General features: G+C 49.3%; 1 protein-coding gene across 1 annotated transcript; it reads left to right on the top strand.

Annotated features, from left to right (window-relative positions):
* Positions 1-877: 877 nt before the first annotated feature.
* On the top strand, positions 878-6,687 carry LOC121443826 (uncharacterized protein C12orf45 homolog). The gene is made up of 4 exons (XM_041645600.1): positions 878-992; positions 2,928-3,014; positions 4,110-4,246; positions 5,866-6,687. Exons 1-4 carry the CDS (start codon positions 878-880, stop codon positions 6,082-6,084), a joined length of 558 nt encoding a protein of 185 aa, XP_041501534.1. The 3' UTR covers positions 6,085-6,687.
* Positions 6,688-20,411: the final 13,724 nt, after the last annotated feature.

The following is a 20,411-nucleotide window of genomic DNA, read 5'->3' as shown; positions in this document are numbered from 1 at the left end:
CTGGAGACCAACCTCAGGGTCCCCTTCATATTTTACCATTTAACTATCACCTGGAACAATCTTGTAGGATGTCAAGATGGAAAATGCTCGAAAGGCTTGTCGCATGGCAAATGTAAAAACTGTACTCTGAGATGCTGAACTTCGTGTTTGCAGTTCTATAGTAAATTTAGCTGGGTCCGCTAGTCCAGGTCTGTAATCCAAACTATTTAAGAGGCTGAGTGACATAGGGGGACCTTGATTACCAGACCAACCTGAGTAACTTGGCAAGATTTCATTTTACAAATATTTGAAACCAAGTATGATGATTAGCGCTGGTAGATTTAAGCACACAGGAACTGAAGCGGGAAAATGGTTAGTCTGAGATCAACCTAGGCCAGGATGACAAAATTATATATAGTTTAAGAACAGGATAGAGAAGTTGGGCGTGGTGTCTCCCACCCATAATTCTGGCCTTAGGAGACTAAAGCGGGATTTCTGCAAACTCAAGACCACAGAAACCTCCCCCCAAACAACAACAAAAATAGAAAGACAAAGGCCTCTTTGGGCTAAACCGAGCGCGGCTGAGTCTTTACCAACAAAAACAAGGAAGATTGTTTTTGCCCGACCCTCGGCGGGGGCGGATCAAGCCCCACGCGTGCTTCCCCGGCGCTCCGCCCACGCTGCCTCCCCCCCCCCCCCCCCCCCCCCCCCGCTTCCGGTCCCCAGCTGCCCACGCTTCGGCCACGCCTCCTGCACGAGGTCTCGCCCCGCTCCTCCCACTGTCCCCGCCCAACTCCCGGTTTCCGCCAATTGCCGCCTTGGCCCCGCCTCCCGCCCCCGCCCCTCGACCCGTGCCTTTCTCCATCCGGGTTAATTTCTCTCGTGCTGTCTTGCAAGCATGGAGCTGCACGGTGAGCGCGTATCTGCTCCCGCAGCTTCGTCGTCTTCTGGGGATCGCTCGCAGATCACGGTGTCCAGGAAGCTGCTGACCGCGGGGAGCTCGGGTTCGCGAGGTGAGCGGCGGCGGAGGGACCTCTATGCTGGCGGGGCTCGGTTATTCCGCAGGGCCCCGGGCGCTCCGGAGGGTGGGGTACTGTGGCGCCCAGGGCTCCGGGGCCTGGGATGCCTAGGACACCGGGGCGTTCCGGGGGATCGGGAATGCTTCGGATGGCGGGGATGCTGCGGAGCCCGGGACGCTCCGGAGGGCGGGGCACTGTGGAGCCCGGGGCTCCGGGGCCAGGGATGCCTAAGAGGCCGGGGCACTCCGGGCCCGGGGATGCCTAGGAGCCCGGGACGCTGTGGGGCCGGGGCGCTCTTGGGGACCGGGAATGTTTCCGGAGGCGGGGATGCTGCGGAGCCTGGGACGCTCCGGAGGCCTTGGTATTGTGGAGCCCGCGACGCTCCGGAGGTTGTGGTATTGTGGAGCCCGCGACGCTCCCGGGCAAGGGGTGCCTAGGAGGCCGGGGATGCCTGGGAGACCGGGGTGCTCCGGGGGACCGGGAATGCTCCGGGGCGCGGGGAGGCGGGGATGTCTAGGAGCCCGGGACGCTCCGGAGGCCGGGGTACTGTGGAGCCCGGGGCTCCGCGGCCAGGGATGCCTAGGAGCCCGGGACGCTATGGGGCCGGAGTTGTTGCTGAGCCCTGGATACTGAGAAGCCTGAGGCGTTGAGGGGGGGCGGATGGGCATGCTGAGGAGCACGGGGCGCTCCCGGGTAGCCGGTAGGCGGGGATACTGTAGAGCCCTGGATGTTGGGGGGCGGGGATGCTGAGGAGTCAGAGCTGCTCCGGGGGCGGGGACACTTGGCCCGGGGGCGGGGGGGGTGTTCCGAGGAGACCGGAACACTGTTAGGGGTCGCTGGGGGTTGTCGGTGATACAGGCCGGGTAGTTCTTAGGGAATGCTACAGGGAGGACCTGGGATAGCTTGGCCAGGATGGTAGGTACCATTTTTAATATTTGTCTTAGGCGCGCCCTCCTCATTGTCACCTTGGTGGAGGGAGACGCGTGTGCGTGAAATCCTCTCAGCATTTCAGATAGTGTGGTACAGAAGAGAAAAGCATGGGTTCAGCCAGGCGTGGGGGCTCACACCTAAATCCAGCATTTGGGATCCAGAAGCGGGCGGAGGGATACAGAATGGAAATTGTAGGTTCAAATCCCTACTCCGCAGTGGGACTTTTTATAAAAGTAGCCTTCTTTAGGCCTCCGTTTTCACATTTTGTTTCAAACAGGTGGGGGCTACCCATAGAACTTTAACGAACGCATAAAAACATAAAAGTTCTTGTGTCTGCGTATTAAGTATAGTGGGAACCTTTTGAGAACGAAGTGTATCTGAGGGAGTTGCACTCCTGATTGCCAAAGCTTGTGTAGAGAGTGGTAGTGTCAGAAATTAACCAGCTCAAGCCTCCCTGCATCCCCGACGCCTGCGGAAGTATCCCCAAAGCTTGTGTAGAGAGTGGTAGTGTCAGAAATTAACCAGCTCAAGCCTCCCTGCATCCCCGACGCCTGCGGAAGTATCCTGAGGACCCCGCTTTATGTAGGAAAAAACCGGCATGGTGGTAGTCACTGGCTGGGAACAGCAAAGCTATTGACCCCAAGCTCTGGCTTTGCTCCGAACGTAACACTAACCAAAGCACTAGGCTTTAAGGAGCATTCCAAGTCTCCCGGGTCATCTCTCCATTGAGAGTGACGGGATTTTTGATTTAGAAAGTAAAGAGATTTTTCTGTGCGTGAAAAGGCTTGAGCGGTCAGTGTATGGGATGGACAATTGGTTTGTACATAAAGAATCACAATGTTGTAGAGTGTTTGTCCCTTCTACCCCCGGGTTTGGAATGGTCCAGGTTGAAGACAGTCCCAGGAGCTGTTACTGATGGTTCCCTCTCATTCTTCATCCGTGGCTGAGTGGCACTCCTGGCTTGGCTGCATTCTTGGTGTCAATTGTATGTATTTTCAGGTATCTGGGACCAGTTGCTCATCAGCTCTAAGCCCCAGCCCAGGAAGACCTCTACTGTTCAAACAGTTCGGATGCAGAGGAGCCCTTGTAAGTACAGCCTTTCCACTCTAGGGGGCGCTCCCCCAGTTTAGGCCAATTAACTCACATTTGATGGGATTGGACGTCGTGGCTCATATCAGACCACAGAGTCAGACACCGCAAGTCTTGTATTGTGTAAATCCTTGTCTAAGGAGTAAAATTTCTCATCGTAATCTGCCTGAAGATTTTTTTCAAAATACATTTCTTTTTCCTTTTTGAAACTGAAAGTACTGTTGCTGGCTGCGATGCAGTGGGAAGGCTGAGGCAGGAGAATGGTAGCATGTTGGAGACCAGCTTGAACAGTACTCAAGACTCACTTGTTTGGAAAAGCACTTACCGTTCACATGATCTGGAATATTAAATACGGTTCTGGGGAACACTATTGTTAACGGCTTTGCTTTGATGCTGCTTGTGTAGCCCCTGTGTAGCCTGTGTTTACAGAAGTGTCCTCAGAACTGAAGCATTCCCTCCTAAAATAAAACATTTTCTTAAATGACATAAGGCTCTTAAGATAAGTAAACCGGGCGGTGGTGGAGCACACCTTTAATCCCAGCCTGGTCTGGAACTCAGTCTGTAGACCAGGCTCGTCTTGAACTTGAGATCTTTGTGCCTCTGCCTCCTGAGTGCAGGGATTACCGCCTGGCAGAATTCTCCGACTCAGGGTCTATGTTGCTCAGGTTGGCCCTGAACTCCCTGTAAGCCTTACTGTAAGGATCAGGCGCTCTTAGATCCATTAGGTCATTCTGCCTGTTTTCTCAGTCCCTTCGTGGAATGCCAACCTTCTAGAATTTTATAATTTCAGGGTGAAAGAGAAACAGAACATTTGAATAATAATTGCTGAATCGTGCGGGCTTGTTGCTCTGGGAGTCCCAAAGAGGGGCTGGGACTGTGACTGGTGGGTAGAGCCCTTGGCCTGGCAAAAGCAAGGCCCTGGTTCAGCCCCCAGCCATCTGAGCTGACCCCTCTGACCCTCCCACATGAGGCAGCTCAGAAGCTGGGCCTGAATTGTTGATGGGTTCATTGCTGCACTCCTCCGAAGTGTTCACCAGGAGTTGTGGAGTCTGGACATGACTAACATGGCTGCATTCTGTGTTTGCTCTCTAGTGTTAGACCAAGTGCAGGCGTTCCTCCCACAGCTGGCCCAGGCCAATGAAAAGCTTCGGAAGGAAATGGCGGTTGCTCCAGCGGATCGCTTCGATATTGAAAACACCGAGGGGACATCCGGGAACATCGTACAGATGGTAACTGCCCTGTTGACTCATGTGATGGGATTAGTGTACTTGCCACGAAATGGGGGAAGATAATGGGAAATTTTACTCTAAAGTAAAATGTGGTTTTTAAATTGTCGAACATTTCTCATAGGCTGTGCTGTCTCTGTTGCCCTGTTTCACGTGCTGTTCAGTGCCAGGCACAGCTGTTGACATTAACAAGAAAGCGGGACATTGTATGTTATGGCCACTAAAGCATTTTTAAGGCAAGAGGCTATGCATTTGACTCGAAGTTCAAGGGGAGTGTTTTTTTCATGGTAGGAAGTTGTGCCTGGGGCTCTCTGGTGGCAGAAGCTTGCAGTAGGCTACAATTTTGTATTTCATTCAGTATTTAAATTTTTCCCCTTTTCAGCCACTTTCTGGGGGCATTGGAACCATTTTTAGTTCAGGAGCTGGACAGAACCAGGGAGCAGGTGGGATCCAGCCTGCTGGGTATAATTTGCTGGTCCTTGCTCAGAAATGTAAATCTCATTAATTAATGAAGGAGCTGTAGGGTGTTCTTGAGGGAGTGGAGTTGGGTGTCCAGGCCTTACCTGAGGCCTAGGTTGGCCTCAAACTGTTCTGTCAATCTCCCCATTGCTGGGGTTAGAGGTTGGGATTGTAGCTGTGTTACCATGGCCAATGTTCCTATCTCTTGTTAAGTCTGAGGTGTTTGATGGGATGCCTGGTGGTTCTCAATCTGTGGGCCTCCACCTGCTTAAGGTCATCAGAAAACACAGACACTTACGTTGTGACCCCTCCCCATTATAGGTAATTGTGAGGGACTGGAACTCAGAACCTATAAGCAGCCAGTTCCATTAAACTCTGAGTCATTTTTCCAGCCCCTACATTATGATTCTAACAATAGCATAACTAAGGTTATGGAGTAGAAATGAAATAGTTTTATGGCTGGGGGGTCACTACAGCACGAGGAACTGTATTAAAGGTCACAGCATTAGGAAGGCTGAGGCCCACCGCTCTAGTCTGTTTTTATTGAGAATGGTGTTGGGTATGTACTAGGCAGGAGCGACTTCTTTTTCCATGTGCATTGGTGTCTCCCCGGCATGTCTGTATGAGGGTGTGATATCCCCTGGGGTTAAAGACAGTTGTGAGCCAGATGGTTGCTGGGAATTGAACCCAGGTCCTCTGAAAAAGCAGCTCGTGCATTCAAGCGCTGAGCCATCTCTCCCGCCAGGAGGAGCCTTTTTAACAACATCAGTAAAATAAACCCTTCAAACCAACCCTGACTTTGCTCTGATGTCTTCTGGCCACCGAAAGCGTTTACCTGTTGTTCATGTAAAACTCACAGCCCAACCCGTGCTCAAGAATCTATAATAAATATTAGTAATTTCTTCTGCTTTCATTTAAGAATTACTATTTTTTGTGTGCATGTCAGTGTGTGTGTCTGTTACCAATGTGCGTGGCTGTGAGGGTCAGAAGAACTAGAAGAAAGGGTTAGATTTTCTGAAGCTTGGTAATGGGTGCTGGGACCTGGACTGGGTCCTCTGGAAGATCAGTAAGCACCCTGATCCACTGAGCCAACCCTGCCACTTTATTAGAAAATGTTACAGAACTGCCCTGAAGTAGAGTTCTCAACGTGACACTTTCTGCAGGATGTGGCCTTATTCGAGATTAATCGGTCAGATTCAAAGGAAGAGGACAGCTCCGAAGAGAGCTCCCCTGACAGCTCCGCGGACAGCTCAGAGTACGAAGATGAAGACTGCACCCCCTCCGAAGTCACTGTGGACAACATAAAGCTTCCGAGTGCAGAAGGTGGCAGAGGCAATATTGAAGTGCTAGACAGTCCGGCAAGTAAAAAGAAGAAGCAGTGAGGTAGAGGGATGGAGAGAGGCAGGAGCCACACCTGCGACCTGTGGGGAGGGCGGCCCCCGGGGTCCTGGGCTTCAAGGTCCCTATGGCGCCTTAACTGTCAAAAAGGAAAATTCACAAATTTGGGGGTGTTGTACATAGAAAGTGTTCAGACTGCAGGGGGGGTCGTGCCCTTGGAAACTGAGAAGGGAAATATGGAAGAAATCACTGGGTTGGCTACATGCAGATATTTGCCCAAGTTGGTATGGTCTGAACTGTGAGGTCTGGGACTCATTGACGCTCATTCATGCTAAAATCAGGGTATTGGTTACAAAATTCCCACTTCCAAATTAGAGTTTGGTTTGTTCGTGTACCAAAGCAGGTTCCAGTTTGTTATATAGGAACCGGGTACTGGAGACCAGCCCAGGATAATGGCCCCCTGCCATTGAAGGTGTTTTTATTTTATTTTATTCACAAAAACCAAAGCTGCCTTTTAAAGTTCTGTAATGGACAGCATGTGATTGACATCCCGTGAGGGTAGACTGACCTTTGCTCTTGCCGTGAAGAGGTTTAGTGTTTACAAATACCTGCTATATCACTGTGTATATGTTGGTGTATGAATTCATGTAAACGTTGTCTTCAAACTGTAACGGTGCCGCAGCCTAAAGAATGACTCCAGTTCTCCTGTGACTTGGGTAGCTGTTCTGACTCAGCGGTACTGATTTATGAGGACTAGTGCCCGAGGTGAGAAGAGGAGGTACCGCCCCCCCCCCCCCCGCCAGGCGACTTGAGTGTAGGACCAGGCAGGTCCTGGCTACCTGGAGGGCATAGCAACAGCTCTCACCTACCTAGGTGGCTTGACATTCTGTGCTGATGCCTCCTCTGACCCTGGGTCTCTAGTTGGTCCTCTGGCAGCTGCTGCTCCTCCACAGTAAGGACAGGTTAGGGCATCAGCCCTGAACCCAGTCTCCCCCCCCCCCCTCCAGCTCTTGGCGCTTTCATGCATCTTCTTCCTTTCTCGTCCCTGAGCCTTAGAGATACTATTTCCCCTGAGAACTGAGCCATTGGGCTGCTGTACCAAACCAGGAGCAGACAATTGTGGAGCCTTCCTCCGAAAGCGATCCAGGCTGTCAGAAGGGCACACACTCCTGAGCCAGTGGTCAAAAGCATCCTGCATGACCAAGTATTGTATCTTAATTGGGTTCTCTGTTATCCAGTGACTGCACACATCCTGACCACAGCTGTGTGGTGTTTTTCCATTTACCAGAATTTTAGACTGAAGAGACATCTGATGGGTGTAGTTCTGAGTTTGGTAATAAGCTTAGCCAGGGCTTTGCTTATATTGCCAGCATAGGGCCCTTGCTTAGGGACTGGGTATTCCTGTGACAGATAATGGCTTCACACCTTGGTGAGTGCCAAGCTGCATAGCCACAGCACAGGCGTAAAAGAGTAAAGCGTTCTTTTTTACCATGTGCAGGAAAACAGATTGTATAGTTTTCAAACTGGACATGCTCCCCAACGAACGCTGGACTCTGTATTTGGGAAGTTTGTGCATAATTACAGAGGGAAGGCGTGTTGGAGGCCGATCCATTTCCCTCTGCGTACTTGGTTACAGTTGTATCTCAGAGAGGAAAGGTGGCAGGAACATCCTTAGGAATTGCCTATGTTGTAAAGACAGGTGGAGGGTGGTCAGCGGCTGACTGGGATAGCTAGGTTATAGGAGGTGACTGACAGCTCAGAGAGGGCCTAGGAGTGGCTCTAGGTGTGTCCCCTCGCATGGGAATAGAAAGCCCCACACATGACTGCTGTTTGTTTACCTGGTGCCCTTTTGCAACTTAAAGGAGGCAGCCACTGCACCCACTGGAAGTAGTGTCTCACTCCTTCTGGGCATAGTGGATCAGGATCATCTAATGCCCATTTCGGTCCAGTTTCATGATGCCCAGAAAGAAGCGTGTTCCGTGGCACACCTACCTGACTAGAGAGTCCGTCATGTGTGCAGATGTCGGTTTGTCGTCACCATGGTTTATAGTGGCTGCCGCCCGGTGCAAGAAGAGGCAGCTACAGTCTGACTCCAGTGCACAAATACTCAGAGGATAATTGTCTTAGTTTATTCTCCTATTTCTATGAAGAGGCACCATGACCAAGGCAACTTGTAAAACCGAGACTTCAGTTGGTTTCTTCCTGACAGTTTCAGAGGGTGAGTCTGTGATCCTCGTGGGGGAGAGGGGTGGCAGGCAGAGCTCCTTAGCAGCACATCTCTTACCCAAGCTGGAGGCAGAGAATGAGACTGGGCCTGGCTGAGCTTTTGAAACTTGAAAAGCGCATCCCTAGTGACACACCTTTTCCAAGAAGCCCCACCTCCTAATCTTTCTCTTTTTTTTTTTTTTTTTTTTTCGAGACAGGGTTTCTCTGGCTTTGGAGCCTGTCCTGGAACTAGCTCGTGTAGACCAGGCTGGTCTCGAACTCACAAATATCCGCCTGTCTCTGCCTCCCAAGTGCTGGGATTAAAGGCGTGCGCCACCACCGCCCGCAAAGGTCCACCAACTAGGACCGTTCTCTTTTGAACTGCCACAGTAATTGGGTATATGTTTTGTTTAGCAAAGTGGTGGCTGTCTCTGGATGTACGTTTCTGTTCGTTACCTAATGAGCGTTCTAACGGGGAGGGGCCTGGACATAAACTGGAAGACTGTTGACTGTACTTGTGCTGATGGCACCACAGCTGAACCTGCTGTTACCTGTGTAATAAGCAGGTAATGGGGTTTTTGGGGTCCATAGCCAAATGAGGCTGTATGGCCTGAACAGCGCCCCCTGATGCTGACAGCTAACCACTGGGGATGCAGTGTATCCTGGTTCAGTCCCGGGTTGGTGTTCTAGTCTCCTGAAGGCATATCCCGTGTTGTCGTTAGCAATGGGTAGATAACCACTTCTCTCAGCTACACACCAGGTCTAGTGTGGGAACCTCTGGGATCCATCTCTCTGGCAAGCAACAGCTAGGAAGGTAGACCACCCCTGCCATTGAAGTTTTTATTCAACAGCCTTGTGGTTGCTGGAAGCACCATTTGTGTGCACGTGGTGTCTTTATTTAAATGTTGGCTGCCATGTACACATTCTTGCCATTTCTGCAGTCTGATTCTGTGACACCTTAGAGACTTGGCAGAAGGCCCTCCAACGTCCCCTGTTGGATATGCTGATTTTACTCTCAGTGCACCCTGCTGGACCCACCTGCTTCAGGCTTTCCCTCTTTGGCCAGCAGTTGCTCCATTATTGTGGATATTGGGCTTAATACCCCTGTCTGCCAGTGAAATGAAGCCCACTGAAAACTGTTGAGGAGGGGTAGGCCCTAGAGACCTGATCTTGTGTGGCCCTATCCTTCAAACTCCTTTCCGCTCCCTTGTCCTTTTGTCCCATCTGTCTGTCCTCACCACTGGTTATTACTGACTTTTAAGACCGCACCGGTTTGCTTATGTCATATTTGAAGGGGCGTAAACAACCGGCAAATAGAATTAATCAGACTAGTTTTAATTTAAAATATTCCGCTTTAATAAGGGGACAAAAGGGGGGGAGCTTACAAAGCCAGGGTTCCAGCGAAGAGCGGCAAAGAAAGAAAAGGTGGGGAGCAGACCTGCCAGATTTATAGGTAAATATTGGCATAAGGGGTACCCGACCTACAAACAAGGTGATTGGCTGGGGCTTCCCCTTCACACATTATAGGTTGGGATCTCTACATGAGGGAAAATGGGAAGATTTTCTTCTTTTATGCCCAGGTTTTTGCAAATTTTATTTTCTTTTTATTCAAAACTAAAGTGTGTTCTGGTGTGTGTATATTATCACATTTTTGTTATCTGTTCACTGTTGATAGACAACTAGATTGGTTACATGTCCTTGCTACTTTGGAAGCAGAAACACCGATGTGCAAATGTCTGTTTCCTGTATATGGAGCCCTTTAGGTCTAGACCCAGGAGTGGTAGAGCTGGGTGGTGGTAGATCTGGTTTTAATTTTTTGAAATACCTCCATGATTTCCATAATGGATGTGGCTAGGATAATGATCTCTACCCCTCCCTCCCCCCCGACACCTGCACAGGCTTCTCTGTAGCTCTGACTATCCTGGAACTCTGTAGACTAGGCTGGTCTGGAATTCAGATCCACCAGCCTCTGCCTCCTAGGTGGTGGGATTAAAGGTGTGCATCACCACTGCCCACCTGAACGTTTTACAAAAAAGTACTTGGGGGACATGTGTTTCTGCTCTAGAGAACTCATTGTATTAGCCCATTCGTTTGTCAGAATTGCTTTTAATTTGTCTTAGTTGTTTTTAAGTTCTAGATATTAGCCTTCTGAGTATACTTGGTAAAGATTTTCTCCCATTTTGTGGGCTGTTGATGTCTTTTGATATAAAGAAAATTTAGTTTCATGTAGTTCCTGCCATTTGTTATCAAGGCTGTTTTTTGTGTTTCTGGAATAATGTTTAGAAAGTTCTTCCATACACTAAACATCTTTTTCTTTTAAGATTTATTTATTTATACAGTATTCCTTCCATGTGTGCCCGCATGCCAGAAGGGGGCGCCAGGTCTCATTATAGATGGCTGTGAGCCACCATGTGGTTGCTGGGAATTGAACTCAAGACCTCTGGAAGAGCAGTCAGTGCTCTTAAGCACTGAGCTATCTCTCCAGCCCCTACACTAAACATCTTAAAGAGATGTGTTTTCCTGGATCAGCCTCAGGTTTTAAATGAAGGTCTTCGGTCTGCTGTGCATTACTTTCCTAATTACTTCTGGGCACAGAGTCCTTCACTGTAGCTGAGTCAGCTGTAGACTGGGCTGGCTGTGATCTCATACGCACTCTTGGCTTTCTAAGTGCTGGGAATAAAGGCAGCGTCACTGTGCCGAGCCCTGGGTGAAAGATGGGGGTGAAATGATCAGATGCAGGTGAGAAGAAAACACGGGACACGAACAAAACCCACTTAGGAGTTTATTAGGAGGGAACGTGCACACGCCTGGGAAACGGTGTACAGAGAGAGCAAAGGTGGTGTGTCCAGCTTTTAAATGCTGGGGTTGGCGTGACTGTCATGCGCTGATGACGGACGACCCACGCCTGGCACATGTGCACAGGGTTTAGCATGACTGTCACACGCTGATGACACAGATGACAGGCGTCCCACGCCAGGCACCTGTGTACAGGGGGTTGGCCTGGCTACGTCACACACTGATGACGAGCGACCCACGCCTGGCACATGCCTACAGGGTTTAGCATGTCTGTCACACGCTGATGACACAGATGACAGGCGTCCCACGCCTAGCGCATGCACATAGGGGGTTGGCATGACTGTCACACGCGACCTGCACATGCACACAAGGGCTTTAGTTGAGTGCCACGTGGATCACGCTGGGCGTGACCAAGGGTCCAATCACCTGTGCCTGCCTTTAGAAGCCAGAAGTGCAGGGTCTGAAAAAGCCTGGGATAAAACCGGACTCGCTGAACATCGTGGACAGTGAGGACTACTGAGAAGTCAAGAACAATGGCACTGGGTTTTTGATCCTACTACATGTTCTGGCTTTGTGGGAGCCTAGACAGTTTGGATGCTCACATTACTAGACCTAGATGGAGTTGGGTGGTCCTTGGACTTCCCACAGGGCAAGGAACCCTGATTGCTCTTTAGGCTGCCGAGGGAGGGGGACTTGATTGGGGGAGTGAGAGGAAAAGAGCATTTTGACGTGCGTGGGGTAGGGGCTGCTCAGCAAAAGGGAAAGTGGCACCAGCGGACACCAGCAGAACGTTACAGATTGGTGACCGATAGTTTGAGGGAAAGCAGAGCCGGTGGGACACTGGCAGAGCACTCACGGGTCAATGGCTGATAGTGTGAGGCTTTATATTCATTCCATAGCTGAAAACACGAAAACCTGCAAAAACTGCAACACCGCAAGGCCTATAGGAGATCTTCTCTCTGCAGGCGGGGTGTTGATGAAGCCGACTGTCACCCATCTGGGTGACTTGAAGCAAGAGGCTTGAGTCAGTCCTGGATGCTCTCATAGCAGGGACTACTTAGGAGTGGGCAAATAGAAAAGATAAAAATGCCAAGGATTCCGTGCCCCACAGTAAAAAAGCACTGCTCCATGTATGTGGAGCTAACGCAGGAGCACTACCCTTGATTGTCCTAAAACTTTTAGGTATGGAAAGCTAACGTGGGAGCACTACCCTGCTATGGAAAGCAACTAGAGATGAATGTCAGCACAGGGCTTTACTGTAGCAGTGAAGGCTGTGGTTGGAGCGGATTCCCATCCCCTCCCCCTCGTTTGTAGTAACACCATAGGATTGCTGGGAGCTCAGTGTCAGTTCCTTGGGTTCAGAGAAATGGTTTAGCTGACTGGAAGGGGAAAACTCACCAACGAAGCTGCTGGTGTGCTTAGAGGTCGGCGCTCAGGTGACCCCCAGGTTCCTTGTATCCCCAGCTGGCCCGCCTGTGCACGGGAAGGAACATGGAGAGAGTCTGTTAAAAATGCTGCAAGATCCCCGGCGGCAGTAGGCAGCGGGCCCACCGAGCAGCTAGTCCCAGGCAGAGAGTATCGGTGGCTGGTCCCGGGCGGGGTGGTCCCAGTGAGCCTGGGGATGTGAGCAGGTGGTGGGTAGAAGGCACATGGACAGATACATCATACAGACTAGAATTGGATATTTACTACTTAGAGGAGGGGCAGGGGGAGAAAGGGAAGAGAGAAGAGGACAGAGATAGGGATTGCAGGGAATGTGTGCTCTGAAAGGAACACAGAGAAGCTAAGGTGGCGGGGGGGGGGGGGGGGGTTGGCTTCGGGTGTGGGCGTGGGTTGCCTCTTAAAGAGATGAAAGCCATAACAGTCTGGTCAAGTCACAGAACTTGAATGTTACGGTTAAACGGCTCATTTCCCTGAGGCTTGCTGCAGGCCACACTGTGGGTAATTCAGGGAAGTGGTGGGTGGGATACCCACCAGCGGAATGGCTGCCTCAGACCAGGGAAGCCCCGTCTCACCCAAATGTCTGTGCTGTGTCCTTGCGGGAGGCAAACATTACAGTGCATGGGGACTTGAAGCCAATACAAGGTGTGTAAAGAGAAAATACAGTGATCTGCAGCTGCTTCTTAGCAAGAAAGGCAGCTGTGTGAGATTCTCTATTGAACTGCTGGCTCTATGCACAGGCCACGGCCTGCTGAGGAAGGGCGGGCTCGCCGCCAAGCTTAGCACACTCCAAGCTGGCTGCAGGCAGCACAGCCGGGGGATTCTGAAACAAAACGTTGGGCACCACTTGATGCTGTAAAATAATCTCAAACCAGTTCAGAATTAGGATAATGAAAGGGTTATTTATTTAAGGGGAAAACTTAGAGATCACCATCCTAAACTTCAGCACATTGTCTGTTGAATGCCTTACCAGTTTGTCTACAGCACTGTCTGCAGCATTGAGCTTTTAGAAGGGGCAGCTAGCTACAGTGATGGTTTGGGGGCTGTTTTGATGGGCAGTGGGTTGGTAATCAGGTACTGGGGTACAAACCTGATAGGCTAAGGAAGCAACAGAGCATCAACCCTTGCTCCACCTTCCCAGATAGAAAAGGCTGTGAATCTCTGCAAGCCTTCTTCTGTTCCCTTTCTGTACCTCTCTGTGTGGGTCCTCCTGAGTAACTCATGTGTACTGCCCTTGATTTAAGACTTAACTTCAGTGACCGTCTCAGCATTGCTGCTGTTCATTAGATGTTGTGAGGACAAATCACACTGTACAAAAAACTCTTGTTGGAGGTTTATTGTTGAAAAGGGAGGAGGCTGGAGAGATGACCTAGAGGTTAAAAGCACTGACTGCTCTTCCACAGGTTCTGAGTTCAATTCCTAGCATCTACAAGGCGGCTCACAACCATCAGTAATGAGATCTGGTGCCCTCTTCTGGCCTGAAGGCATGTGTGCAGGAAGAACCCTGTATACATAATAAGTTTTTTTTTTTTTTTTAAAAAGGGAGGGAGTTGAAAGGGAGAGGCACTGAGGTCTTCCTGCCTCTTTGGAGGAGTGTTGGAAAAGGTACAGGGGAACGGGTGGAACTCACTTTTAATGAGGGCTAGGTGCATACCCAGAGACTACACTGTAATGGAGTGCATTCGAACAGACTGTTAGTGACATAGTGGCAGTAGGACCTTGGACTGGCCGGGTATCTGCCTGAATGCTGACAACGCCTGTCTGCGGAGATGTTGTCAGTGGGTTCAGCTGTGTCCCCTGGGCACACCAATGTGCCTTAAACGCTATAAGTCATCTGTTTGTAGGGAGTGATTTTGACTGGTGACATTCTGCTAGATCTGCAAGCGCGCAGGACAGCGTAATTCTAACCAATAGCCTTCCTCCCTTTTGTGGGTTATAATTAGATGAGGAACTTTGAGTAGCAGGTGAGGTGGAATGAGGGTGCCGATCCCTGAACACCCATTCCTGCCTTCTTAGGGGCCCTGAGAAAGCTGAGATAGCTGGCTGTTTCTTTCACTCCGCTGTGCAGGCCCTGTGGGACCTGGCAAGATGTCGAGAACAGATGATAAGTTGACTTAAGGGAGAAAAGTTTTCTTAGGTTCTGGGAGTTGAGGAAGGGGAGTCGAAAGTGTGAAACTTGGTCTGTCGATTGCCAGTACTTATCTGGGGTGCATCTTGACAGTGCATCTGACCTCGTCCAGGTGCACCTAAGTTGTCTCCCCAGACCTCACAGGAGGGTTTTTAGTTTACAAAAAGATAATCCTCTTTCGTATGGGATTCCCAGTCCAGTAGAGTTCAGCATGGCTTTTGGGTGAAGCTCATTGTTCTGGAATTACAGGCACAGCAGTTGATTGCAGTGTCCTCTGAAAGCCAATGGATGATGGAGTCTGCAAGACTATGCAGTTGTTCCTAGCTGAAGTTTAGAAAGGGGACCTTCATGTGGCTTCGGGGACTCTCCAGAGAGAACATCATCTTTGGGAGTCTTCTGACCCTGGACTTCCAAAAGCATTCAAGGACTGATCTGAAAGTGTATTCAAGTATGAGCATCAAGAAAGTCACAAAACCAAAAAATTGGAATCTTGTTTTAAAAAAAAAAGCAACCTGGCTTTTCCTCTCGTGGAGCTTGCTTCCTCAGGCCCAAAATATACAAAGGACTCAAGAAATTGGTCATCAAAACAACATGTAATCGAATAAAAAAATGGAGTACCGACCTAAACTGAGAACTCTGAACAGAATAATCTAAAATGGCTGAAAGACACTTAAGGGAATATTCAACATCCTTAGTCATCAGAGAAATACAAATCAAAACAACACTGAGATTCTGTCTTACACCTGTAAGAATGACCAAGATCAAAAACATTGATGACAGCTTATGCTGGAGAGGTTGTGGGGAAAAGGGAACACTCCTGCATTGCTGGTGGGAGTGCAAGCTGGTAAAACCCCTTTGGATGTCAGTGTGGCGATTTCTTAGGAAATACCCTCCTTCAAGACCCAGTAATGCCACTTTTGGGTATATATCCAAAGGATGCTCAATTGTGCCACAAGGACATGTGCTCAACTATGTTCATAGCAGCATTGCTTGACATAGCCAGAACCTGGAAACAACCTAAATGCCCCTTGACTGAAGGATGAAGAAATTGTGGTACATTTACATAATGGGGTACTACACAGCAGAAAAAAATGACATCTTGAATTTTGCAGGAAAATGGATGGAGATAGAAAACATTTTGAGTGACATCACCCAGACACAGAAAGACAATTATCACATGTATTCACTCATAGGTGATTTTTAAACATGGAGAAACCCAGCCTACAAGCCACAATCCCAGAGAACTTGGACAACAATGAGGACACTAAGAGAGACTTACATAGATCTCCTGAGTAAATTGGGAGCATGGGGACCTTGGGGGAGGATTGAAGCGGGGGGAGAGGAGAGGCAGGGAGGGGAGCAGAGAAAAATTTAGAGCTCAGTAAAAATCAATAAAAACCAGTCACACACCTCCTGCAACAACACTGGCAACGATGCAGTAGGAGCAGAGTGCAGGAAGGACAGGAGGAAAACGGGAAACCAAAGAAACAAGCCCAACGGAAAAACCAGGAGCTGAGTCCCAAGAAGCCGGTCAGCACACCGTTCATGGACACTCTGTGGTCAAAATTTCAATGAAGAAAACGGCCCCCAGTGCGTGGCTGTTTTTCACTGTCATTTGGTCCTAGCCTGACAGAGAAGCAGATCTACCAATGTTCTGTGAAAAAAGGGAAAGATCCAGGGAAGAGGTGAAGCGGAAGAGCAGAAGAAACAGCTGGGATGAGGCTCTGCAGACCTGAGGAAAGAGCGCATGTCAGTAATGACATCACATCTGATATCATAGAGACCAGTGATCGTATTTGGAATTCATTAAATTACACAACAGTAAAATTTAGCCAAAGGGCCTGGCGGTGGTGGCAAGCCTTTCGTACCACCAGTGAGAGAGGCAGAGGCAGGTGGATTTCTGTGAGTTGAAGATGGGCCTAGTCTACCGAGAGTTCCAGGAAGGCTCCAGATCTACAGAGAAACTGGGGGTGGGGGGTGGGGGGTGGGGGGGGATTTGATCCTCACGTGAAGATTAAGCAATCACTATGCTCCAGTTGCCAATTGTAGACCAGTTACCGAGCACTCGTTCCCAGCCCAAGGGAGGACTCTCACCACTTGAAAGACAGCGAAGATCTTTGCTATGCCTGCTGTTCCCCAGGAAGCTCCTGTGCGCAGGTGCAGAGTACAGCATCGCCAGCCAGACCCAGAAGACCACTTTTCCCAGGAGCACACGCACCCAGCGTCTGACACAAAGGCCCCTGCGTGCAGTGCATGGGGATCTCCTTTAAAAGCCGAAAGGCCGTTAGTTCACCCTTGCCTTTCCTCCCTTCACTGTCGGGCACGCTCCACCCTCCCCGCAATAAACCTCTCCACGTGGGTTTGTTGCACCTCGTGTCTCATTTCGACTCTCAAGAAGAACAACAACAGAAGAAGAACAACAACGATGCCTGTCACCAGAAATGGAAGCCAATTTCACCCCTTGTACCTTAGAGTCAAAAACTGAAATACAACCAAGCCCCCAAATGGAGTCACTTAGGTAGAGTTGGTTTGCCGAGCAGCAGCCAGAATGGAGCAATCAAATATGTGGACTTTGCCTGGAGTCACAATAGACCAGGTTCCATGTCCCTCACATCTAGGTGGAGCAAAAGGAGGCGGCCCTGAGCTAGCCAGAAGAAAAGACCAGAGCCAAGACTAAGATGACAGCATGCCTTGCCTGCTCTCTATCCTTCAACAGTGTTGCAAAGCCAGGGACTATTCCTAGGGGCAACTGGGACTGCCTTTCCCAGCATTGAGTGCTGTGAATAAGGAAGCTCAGCTACTGGGTAGTAGTGTGATTTGACCACCAAGGAACAAGTCTCAAGTGACTGAGTCTGACTTTGTGCTCTTCTTACTCAAATTCTAAAGCTTTTTGCTTCTACTTCCAACATGAATAATGCTCTATTCATTTGTTTAAAAAGAAAATTTAGAAGGGTGACCCTTGAGAAGTACTAGTATCTGTTGGGGGACAGCGCTCACTCAGCTCGACCTGTGAGGAATATCATTAAGTATCTGTCTCTCACTGAAGTTCTCCTGTTAAGAATTTTCCTAACTCCAGCTCTTGGCTGACTCAAAAATCCCAGTCAGGCCGAATCACAAGCAAGCCCAATTAAAGGATATCCAGGTTTAATGGGTAACAGGGAAGCCACGAATTCCACCACTGGGGCGGGGGAGAAGACGCCACAAAGGGACTTTCCAGGGAGCAGTTTAAATAGACCGGGGGAGTGGTCAAGGTTTGGAAGTCTGCCTTCCCCTTCTCAGGTGAAGGCTCAAGGTTTGGCGGGCAGAGGGGTGGGGGCTCTAAAGATGGAGGCCAGAGACCAGGACTTGCATTCCAGTCTGATTGTATAAGGGATGACAGGAAACTGAGGAGATACCTTGACTAACAGTTAGGCTCTCTGAAGGCATAAGTCACAAAACAATCCCACACGATTTTGGAATTATGATTAATACAAGTGTTATTCTTAAAAAATATACCTGGGCGGGCTGCTGGAGCCCGCCATGAGAAAAGCGGCTACAGCTTCCCACCAGCGGGAGGGCACGAGCCACACTGGCGGTGGCAGGCAGTAACAGACATATAAACACAGAAAATAGCCATAAACATTTATTAAGAAAGAGGGAAGGAGAAAAAGGGAGAGAGAGAGAAAAGAAAGAGAGGGAGAGAAGGAGGGAGAGAGAGGAGGAGAGAGGCAAAGCCCTGTGTGTACACTGGGAGAGAAAACAGCAATGGCGGGCGAGGTCAGAGGTTAAAAAGGAGTGGGCGTGGCTAGGGCAGGGGACAACAAGGGTTGTTTGTTTAAGGGTAAAGCTTCCAGTTCACTGTCCTAGACAGCAGTCCTCTGAGTGAACAGGAATGGTCTAGCAAAGCGGAGTCAGAAGCAAGAGAAGGAGCAAGGAGCATACTGCAGCTTTTTAAAGCCCAAGTGGGCTGGTATCTTAGGGGCTATTTGCTGAAGGAGCAGAATGGGCTTCCACAGCAGCTCTCTTAGGAAAAAGGGTGTTGTCTCAAGTCTGGCTTCTTTGGGCATGGGGCACGTGGGGGAGGGGAGAGCTGAGTGTTAGTGGGTCTGCGCTCAGCAGTATGGAAAGGAATCCTGGGTACTGTCATCACATCAACACAAGGCACGTGTTTCTTACGGGAGGTGAGAGGGTAGGTGTCCTGTGAGGTCCTGTCCATTGAGGTTCGGGAGACCTAGGAGTTAGCTAAGGATATCTCGACCCAGTAAGACAGGTGCTGGACAAGCAGGCATCAGTAAGAAAGAATGAGAAAAATTGTCCTGCAAGAATGCAGGGTAATGTCAAAGTTTTAAGTGGGTAGGAACGGGTCCCGTCTACCACCATAACTGAAATTGGTGAGAGGAACGTAAGGCCCAAGTGAAATGCTAGAACATGATAAGTAGCTCCTGTGTCCAATAGAAAAGTAATGGAGTTACCGCTACCTGCAGCTTTACCTTAGGCTCAGATAGTGTTACGGGATATACCAAGTATGGGCAGCATCAATCCTCTGCAAGGCTGAGTAGTTCGAAGGCTGGCACAGTTTCACTTGTTGATGTTGGTAAGGCCGGACCTCTGTGGCGTGGCATAGAGGAGAAGCATGCAGAGGGTCATTGTGATTTCCAGTGTGCAAGTTGCTGGCACATAGGGCATTGGGATGTCCCAGCCAGGTTCTGATACTCTGCACTGGCAAATGAAGATCATCACCCGAAACTCTTGAGAAACTTGCTAATTTGGGAAGGCAGAATCTAAGTGAGTGTCTGCCTCTGTCAAGGTTCTAAAAGGAAACCTTCAGCTATACACACAGAGAGGCTTATATAGCGCTTCTTAGGGGCAGAGTTTTCCCAGGGAGAAGATGGATTGGTTAGTTTTTCCCCACTGAGGATTGGTCAGTTTAATTGGTCAGTGGTAGATATGACTCTGATTTCATGGCCAAATTGTTTCTTTCATTGGTACATTTTAGCCTTTTGATTCTAATCTTGGGACCAGGACATATTTCTTTCACTGACTCTGATTCTCGGGATAAAGTGTATTTGCCAGTGGTTTTAGGATCAGGACGTGTTTCTTTGGTCCTGGGTTCAGGGATAAAGACGTTTTTTTCCCCCCTGGCTCAGGTCTCAGATTCAGGATGTGCTTCTTTTTCTGGCTCTGGGTTCCTAGTCAGGGTGCTCAGTGATTGGTTGGTTTCTTGCTCCTGTTGTCCCTTTTAGCTTACACTATGGCTAGGAATGCATATGTACCACGTAAGTCATACAGCTCTTCCAGAAATCCATCCATGGTAGAAATGAAAAGGTTAAATTTCTGGATGGTGATACTTTATGCAATTGCCTTGGGGTTGGTTTACAATTTCAAATATATTCCTTAATAAATCTAGTATTTATTACTAAACTAACGCGCTTGAGTTGTAGTTTTCTGAAAATTTGTGACAGTGTAATAAAGTTGATTGGCCAGCAAGTGGAGGCAGTTTGGCTGGCTGGTTCTTGTGGTTGTTGAGAGTTAAGGTGTAATAAGGATGTTGGCCAGCAGATGTCACAGTTGTTGCACTAAGGGAGGTCCCAGATCAAGACCTGAATTATCTATACGATCTAGAATAGGTGCTAACAAATTTTATTAAAAACAGTATTTTCTCACATGGAGCAGGCTTGGTTGGGCAAAAGCTCAGGGGACCGAGAACTTGCCTGCACCTGTGAGCCGCAAGGTTACTAACAGAGCTAGGGCCAGTAGATCCTATCACTTGCGGATTAGAGTGTGGCACGCAAGCCTGTGTTCCAGATGCAGGCTTAGAGCTTC

The sequence above is a fragment of the Microtus oregoni genome, unplaced genomic scaffold (genome assembly GCF_018167655.1).
Source record: "Microtus oregoni isolate MIOR12 unplaced genomic scaffold, Mior012 000113F_000, whole genome shotgun sequence".
Taxonomy (NCBI): domain Eukaryota; kingdom Metazoa; phylum Chordata; class Mammalia; order Rodentia; family Cricetidae; genus Microtus; species Microtus oregoni.
This window is presented reverse-complemented; position numbering and strand designations above follow the sequence as displayed.